The sequence below is a fragment of the Heterocephalus glaber genome, unplaced genomic scaffold (assembly GCF_053883595.1).
Source record: "Heterocephalus glaber isolate CG9 unplaced genomic scaffold, H.glaber_assembly_v1.0 deba00001868, whole genome shotgun sequence".
Taxonomy (NCBI): Eukaryota; Metazoa; Chordata; class Mammalia; order Rodentia; family Bathyergidae; genus Heterocephalus; species Heterocephalus glaber.
The window spans coordinates 153,253-161,485 of NW_028258506.1; the positions used below are offsets into that span (position 1 = coordinate 153,253).

General features: G+C 49.2%; 1 protein-coding gene across 2 annotated transcripts in view; it reads right to left on the reverse strand.

Annotated features, from left to right (window-relative positions):
- The window catches only part of LOC110347600 (uncharacterized), a 28,078-nt gene extending 21,528 nt beyond the window's left edge, over window positions 1-6,550 (reverse strand). For both annotated transcript variants that reach the window (XM_087204159.1, XM_087204158.1), the window contains exon 1: window positions 1,959-6,550. In XM_087204159.1, coding sequence (XP_087060285.1) covers window positions 3,766-5,346 — 1,581 coding nt within the window. In that variant the 5' untranslated portion in view covers window positions 5,347-6,550 and the 3' untranslated portion in view covers window positions 1,959-3,765. The remainder of the gene's footprint in view (window positions 1-1,958) is intronic.
- Window positions 6,551-8,233: the final 1,683 nt, after the last annotated feature.

Genomic DNA, 8,233 nt, shown 5'->3' on the forward strand with positions numbered 1-8,233 from the left:
TTCCTTTCTCTAAGATAAGATATCATGAATGTAATGGGGTTCCCCAAATGGATAGCTCTATTTTGTAAATGTAGTCACATCTATCCATCTAGCTTTCTATAGAATTATTATTTTATCTGTCTATCTATTATCTACATATCTATCTGCCATCATCTTCCTATATGTTAAAAGGCTTATCACTTGTAGACATTAAATTGTATTGTGACAAGTCAATGGGATACTCTAGTAGTAAAAATTTAAAAAGGACTAAATATGCAAAAGATAATTTTAAAAAATTACCAAAGAGCATCAATTATAAATAGCATATGCTATAAGACTGCATGTATACAAAGCTCACCAAACATATTATGCAATTTTTATTTTTTAAAAGAATAATATCAACTTGATGAAAAGTGAACAGAATAATTATGCCATGTGAGTGTGGTAGTGTCCCTGGGGAAAGATAAAAATTGGGTTTATGCAAGAATATAAAATGGAAGTATCAAATATACACCAAATATTTTTGCACTAAAGATGTCTAAAAGAAAAATGGTGAAGTTTATGAGTTTTTATCCTGGTAGCATTTATTTCATTTTTTATTAGTATACAATTGCAGTACATGCAGGTTGCAATCATCCCAGGGAGTGGTCACATGAAAATAACACAGATTGGTTCTTTTTTAAATCCCCTGCCCCTTCATAAAATAGATTAGGTTTTAATTGGTGAGTGATGAATGCCGACCAGCATGATTTCACTTGATTCCTCAGTAACCTGTAGTAAAACACACTTATCTGGGAAGGTTAAAATATTTCCAGTTTTCTCAAAGAATGCTATTTACGTATACATTTGCTTCTAGTTAAAATAGTCATAGTTTCGTGATTTCTGTGTCTAATGAATTTAGCATTTAATTCGTTTTCAGTGTTAGATATTATATGCCCATGCCAAAGAAACTTCTGTATCAGCGATACATCTTTCTGTACTTTTCTGCAAACCAATATTCCCAGTGGAAGATGCAGCACATAAACACTTCCCCGAAGTGCGCATTTCATATGCTGGAGATGTTCTGTCTTTCTTCCCTCCCCTACTCCCGATGTTTATTCTTTCTACGGGATGAACACCATCATTTGCTATTATCATACACATGACAGGAGAGATAAATACCACAGTTCCAATTGCCAGCACTGTGTTGACTGCTTTGCTGTATTCATTTCTCATCAATCAAAAACATCTGCATGCAGTTTCCTCCCAATTTACTTAAAAACTGTGTATATTTAAAGAAAAACTGTATATTTAAGATACACAATGTGTGGAGAACTCTAAACTGAGAAGTGATTATCAAAGAACAGTTAAAGAACCCATTCATCAGGCAGTTTCATGAAGCACATGGGGACACCCTGGCTTCTTATATAGTTGAAGACTTTCCCTCATTCAGAAAGCAAATACCAGATCCTGAATTAAATTCAGAGTGTGTGAATCTAATGTCACATCAGATGATGATCAGCATGGTACTGCTTCTGTCTTCCCCAAGAGAGGAGGATCTTCGCTCTCCAGGAACCCTCTTATTAGGAAACCAGAGATTCCGCAAATACCTGGCAAGCCTGTCTGGGTCGCTGGTGGCCAGCAGGCGGCCTCACAGCTTGCGCACTGCTCGCCCCACCCGCTCCTCCGTCGCCCCAGCCCTGGCCATCTCCCTCCGTCCAGGCCTCCCCTTCCCCGCAGGGCCCACTTGCTCTCTCTCTGGCTGGCTCCCGGCGGCTGCTTCCGCCTGGCGTCCCTGGGTCACTGAGCTGGCCTGAGCGGGGTCCTGTAGGTGCGCTGGGGTGGTGGTGGTTGGGGAGCCGTGTGGGCAGTGGGAGGACGGCCCGCGTATCCTGGCGGCTCACTGCCGGCTGGGAGGTCAGCTGAGTGTCCTCGGGGTGCCTGTGAGGCCTAGGCCTGGAATCACCCGTGTGCCGGGCGTGCTGTGGATGTGCACTTACCGACGCTAGAAGCCTTGCTGAGGCTTGGTCCTGGCTGCCAGATCTCGGGAGGTCTCCTCTCCTCTCCTCTCACCACGCCCTCCCCGCCTGGAACCCCTCACCCGAACACCTGCTACTGGCTACCTTTGTGAGCCAACAGGAGCCCGAACCATACCCACGGACCAATCAGCTTTGGCCTCAATCCCGCCCCCTTGCACACACTCCCAGGGAGCCGAGTTCTCAGGCACTACCCACCCATGCACGGGCGTCCAATCGCATCACACGGAAATAACAAGGGGCAGCCAGAGCTGCATCCATTCGTTGCAGTGTGTGCGGAAGCCTTGAGCCCTGGACAGAGGCCTCCTCTTCAAGGAAAATGCTGAGTTCCACGAGGGCAATGTTTGGCTTCCTGTTTCTCCCTTGTCTCTCAACACACGTCTCTTGAATAAGCATCACAGAGAATCATCTTCAATGGACCAAAAACAGAAAAGAAAAAAACACGAAAACAAAACTGGCCGGGTGGATGTGTGGATGTATGAATGGATGGATGGATGGCTAGATGGCTGGCTGTCTGGCTGTCTGGGTGGATGGGTGGATGGGGGGATGGGTGGATGGATAAGTGGATGGATAAGTGGATGGCTGGTTTTGTGGCCGAATGGGATGCTGGATGGTTGGATGAAGGATGAGGTTGGCGTTTGGTCTCCTGGGTCTGGAAACCGAAGAGCCCAAGATATTCCCAGTTTGGTCTCAAGGGTTCAGACGAAAGGAGGTTTGCTCCGACCTGGTTTCCCACAATGCACCTGGCCAGGCCTCCCACCCGCTTGGGGAAATCTTGTAGGTCGATCTTCATTTACACTATGGTAATGATCAAAGAAATCTCGAACCGTGCTTTTCTCCCCACTCTGTCCGTGTGTCTGTCTGGCTGGCTGGCTGGCAGACTGCCCGGGTTTCTTTGCTTCTCTCTTTCTCGCTCTTGCTAGCTCTTTTGAGTCCACTGTTGCTGGGCCAGTAGGCAGAGACGTTTGAAATGAGCTCCCTCCCCCAGGGCATTTTGCGAAATGTTTTCATTTGGGGACGGCTTCTCCGTCACCCGCTAAACGGTTGGGGCTGGGCTCGAATGACTGGCAGTCCTCCTGCCCCCGCCTTCCAGCGTTGTGGGGTGAAAGGTGTGAGTGAGTCTCCGGGCCCAGGCTGGGGAACTTTTGTCCATCGACTCTCCCCTTTTCTTGCCAGCGTATTGAGCCAACTGTCCTTTGTCCTCCTTGTAGGGTTGCAAGAAAAGTCACGAGGCTTAGATTTGATGACAAGAAAGTGCTCCTGAGAGGATGAAGGGGCCCTGTGCTGATCGGGGGAGGATGTGTTGCCAGTTGTCATGTTGAGAGGCTGGAGGGGTGACCGCCCCTACCATTTGCTCAAAGCAAGTGGAATGGTTCGGTCGGTAAGGAGGCGGTAGAAAAAATCCAAAAGATCTTCCCACGATCCAAATACACAAAGGGGCTTTGGAAGCGGTGTCGGCGTGCAGCTGTGGGGGACCCTGTCTCCTTGGGGGTGTCCACAGACGAAGGAGCCTGAGCGGATCCATGCCCATGAAGCCTCGGGGCATGAGGACCTTTCTCTGCCCTAATGGCTCTGTCACTGTGATTTCACTGTGGACGGTGCATCTATCTGGCCCACAGCATCCCTTCCAGCTCCTTGAGTGTAGCCCAGCAGTCCCCACCACCACCCACACCCACACCCACACCCCAACCCCATCCTGCCTGTTCCCATTGGATTTCTTCCCAGTGCTGGAGTTCCTCGGGCAACTCCCGGGCCAAGTCAGGCCTGGAGTTCACCTTTGGGAGAGGATTTTCTTGTAATCTCGAATGGTCTTGGCCATCAGAGGGGCGATTTTCTGGGCTGTGGGTTTCCGGGTGTTGAGTGCTCCCCTCAGCGGAGGCCTGGCAGGACGGGGACCCGCACCGGGATTGGATGGCCTGAGAGGAGCCACGCAGCGTGCCCTGCTGCCACTGCCATGGCCGGAGGGGCTGATCCCCTCCCCTGTGGGGTGCTCTGATCCTTGGAGCCTGCGTGTTGCTGTGACTGCGACCACCACTGCTGCCGCCGCTGCCACTGCTGCTGCCGATGCCACTGCTCTGCTTCCTCCTATTCCTCCTCCTCCTCCTCCTTCTCCCCCTCCTCCTTCTCGTCCTCCTTCTCCTGCTCTTCCGTCCTCTACTATTCTTCCTCCTCCTCCTCCTCTTTCTCCTCCTGCTCCTCCTCCTGCTTCTCCTTCTGCTCCTCCCACTCCTCCTCGTCCTCCTCCTTGTCCTCCTCCACTTCTTCCTGGTCCTCCAAATCCAGCATTCTCCTCCTGCCTCCTGGAGGACGCAGTGCTGAAGGGGATCAGCTTGGTCTGGTGGCCTGGGGGCCCATTCGCCCCCGCCGATAGGATCCTGGTCGTCAGAGCTTGGAGTTGCTGTGCTTGGGCATCCTGCAGCCGCAGGTACATCTCCCGCCAGGACTCGTGCTCCTCTGGCTTTTGGTCTTTGAAGTCTCTGTGACAATGAAGTGCCCATAAATGATCTGTCTTTTCAGCCAGCCCCGGACTGCAGGACTCTATGCGACGCAGCTCATGAGGTGGGCACTTCTCCAACACGGGTCGAAGGACACAATCGGGGATGAAGCTCACATCCACATCGTAGATGGTGTCCAGGTTGTCGGAGAGCTCCTGGAGGAAGCGCTCATAGAAGGCCATCTTCTGCAGCACAGATGTGCGGGTGGGGGAAGCAGAAGAGACCCGCAACTGGGAGTGAATTCTGAGGGGGGTGGTGTGGCGGGCTCCTGGGTCTTGTTCCTCGGGTCCCCGCAGGGGTGCTCCTGGAGCAGGGCCAGGCCTGTCCTGCAAGGCCTCTGTGTTCTTCTGGCTGTGAGCCCTGGCCCCCAGGTGCTCCGTGGAGCCATAGTAGTGCGCGCACGGCGGCCTGGGAGTGGGAGAGGCCACACAGGAGGCGGGGAGGTGGCCGTGGTGGGAAGAAAGTTCCCAGGGTGTGGAAGCAGGCGGTGCGAGTCTGGGGCGCTGCTCCCGGCAGGCTGTGCTGTGGCCATGGCGGAGGCGGAGGCGGAGGCGGAGGGGGTTGGGAGACCGCTTGGGAGCTGTAGGGAGCCCGCTCAGGCCCCCTGTCTGTCCCCGCACAGAGTCAGGGCTGCCGGCTGCTCTCCCGGGGGCTGCGCGGTAGTCCGGGGATCCCCAGGCTTCCCTTCCCTCTGATGGCAGGACAACGCCGCCTCGGTCCCTCCCTCCCGCCGCCGCCGCCCTCCGAGCCCCTGCTCTCCTGTAAGTCCTGGGGCCCAGGTCCCAGCTTTCGCTGGCAAAGAGCCAAGCTTTTCCAGAGGGCCGCCAAGGCGCTGGCCAAGGTGCCGACCAGTGCATGTCGGCGCAGGCGCTTGACTGTCTTTCGGACGCGGGTCTGCGCCAGCACTTGGGCGCTCACCGGCAGGGCGCAGAGTTTCCGCAAATACCTGGCAAGCCTGTCTGGGTCGCTGGTGGCCAGCAGGCGGCCTCGCAGCTTGCGCACTGCTCGCGCCACCCGCTCCTCCGTCGCCCCAGCCCTGGCCATCTCCCTCCGTCCAGGCCTCCCCTTCCCCGCAGGGCCCACTCGCTCCCTCTCTGGCTGGCTCCCGGCGGCTGCTTCCGCCTGGCGTCCCTGGCTCACTGAGCTGGCCCGAGCTGGGTCCTGTAGGCGCGCCGGGGTGGTGGTGGTTGGGGGGGGGCGCGGGCAGTGGGAGGACGGCCCGCGTATCCTCGCGACTCACCGCCAGTTGGGAGGTCTCCTTGGGGGTGTGCACAGACGAAGGAGCCTGCGCGGATCCATGCCCATGAAGCCTCGGGGCATGAGGACCTTTGTCTTCCCTAATGGCTCTGTCACTGGGATTTCAGCGTGGACGGTGCGTCTATCTGGCCCACAGCATCCCTTCCAGCTCCTTGAGTGTAGCCCAGCAGTCCCCACCGCCACCCACACCCACACCCCAACCCCATCCTGTCTGTTCCCATTGGATTTCTTCCCAGTGCTGGAGTTCCTCGGGCAACTCCCGGGCCAAGTCAGGCCTGGAGTTCACCTTCTGGAGAGGATTTTCTTGTAATCTCGAATGGTCTTAGCCATCAGAGGGGCGATTTTCTGGGCTGTGGGTTTCCGGGTGTTGAGTGCTGCCCTCAGCGGAGGCCTGGCAGGACGGGGACCGGCACCGGGATTGGATGGCCTGAGCGAGCCAGGTAGCAGTGCCCTGCTGCCACTGCCATGGCCGGAAGGGCTGATCCCCTCCCCTGTGGGGTGCTCTGATCCTTGGAGCCTGGGTGTCGCTGAGACTGCTACCACCACCGCCTCTCTGATAAATGATGGTGGGAAGGTGGATATTTACTTTAAAAAGAACGAAATTAGAACCTTATCTCACACCACCCACAAAAGTCATTGAGGATCTGAACATATAAAACCAGTAAAAGAAAACAGAGGTAAATCTCCATGACTTTACTCTAGGCAATGACTTTGCTGGGTGTAAACCCAAAAGCACAGGCAACAAAAGCAAAAATAGGTAAATGGAAAAATGTCAAATAAAAAGGCTTTTGTACAATCAAGGGAACAACAGAAAGAAAAGACAATCTATGGCATAAAGGAAGGTATTTTCTAACTGTACCTCTGATACAGAGGTAAGATAATCAAACAATCCAATAGTAAGAAAATGAATAACTCAATTTAAAATGAGCAAAATATATGACTAGGCATTTGCCAAAAATGACCAAATGATGGAAAAGTATATAAAAAAATGTTCACCTGGCTACTTATCAGAGAAATTCATGTTAAAATCATGAGAGACCAATTCACATCTATTGGAGTAGTTATTATAAAAAAGATAAAAAATAAGAAATGTTGTCCAGGACCCAAAGAAAGATAATCTCTCATACAGTGCTGGTGAATTCAAATTAGTACAAGCATTATAATAACCAATATGGACATTTCTAGAAATAGAGCTACAAAGTAATACAAGATTTCCACTACTGTGTATATATGTCTGATGACATGAAATCACAGTGTCAAAAGGTATTTATATTCCTCTTAAGTAACCATATTCGACAATATTTGAAGTGTAGAATTAACCCAGATGTCCCTAAAATATGATTAGATAAGGAAAATGTAGTATATATAAACAATTGGCTAGTATTAAGCCACTTAAGAAGGAAATCTGCTTGACTACAGCACTAGTAAATCAACATGGATGAAGATATCATGTTCAGTGAAACAAGCAGGCCACAAAAAGATAAATGCCACCTGATCTCAGTTATATGTGGAATTTTTAAAAAGTTGAACTCAGAACTAAAGAGAGGAATAGTTGGTATTTTGGTCTAAAGTCACAGATTGGGAAGTTGTGCTGAACACAGATGCACAGGCCAATAATATAAAATTCAATTTAAAAAGGAGGAGTAAGTTAAGAGATCTGTTTACAATGTGGTGACTATACTTAGTACAATGTTCTGTATTTTTTAAAATTACCGAGTGATTATGTTAAAAATATGTGAGATAATGCAAATATTCAAAAGCTTGATTTAGTGATTTCACAATATATACTTATTTGAAAACATCATGTTTACATGGCAAATATCAAGATATTTTATTTATCAATTGAAAATAAATTTCAGTTACAATATGCCATAAAAAGAATTTAGAGATTCTGAAAAAATAGCCGAGTAGAGTTATGAGATTTTAAAATTTGATCTCTGTAAAATGTTTTGGTAACAACTCAGCTATCCAAAAATAGGACTCTTAATAGGTTCACTTTTTCATAATTCAGTTGACAATTCATTAAAAAAGTAACAAAATTTGTGATCTTCCAAAGAAAATGTCAAGAAAAAAATACTTTGTACTTTCTCAGTCAGTTTATTTTTATATTTTACACGCAATTATAAAAAGTTTAGCAACTCCTTTTCTACCTGGAAAAGATTAGAAACAGCAAATAAGTAAAAGCAGTGGTAATGAAGGGAAGGTTGGGAGCTTACCACAGGTGAGGCAATGTGAAGGGATGTTCAACCTGATCCTAACTAGCAGAAAAACAACTGGTAATTCTATAGTTCATCTTAACTAGAAAGTCAAATGGATTTCAAGCACTTTGAGATAGAGGAAATCAACTGGAAAAATCTCAAAAGGCCTTAAAGATACATATGAAAAAATAATTCAAGGAACAACAATAAAGCAATGCATGAGGGGTAAAATAGCATTTAGTCAAACTGAGGAAAATGTTAAAGTTATCTTGGTCACTAGGTTAAAGAA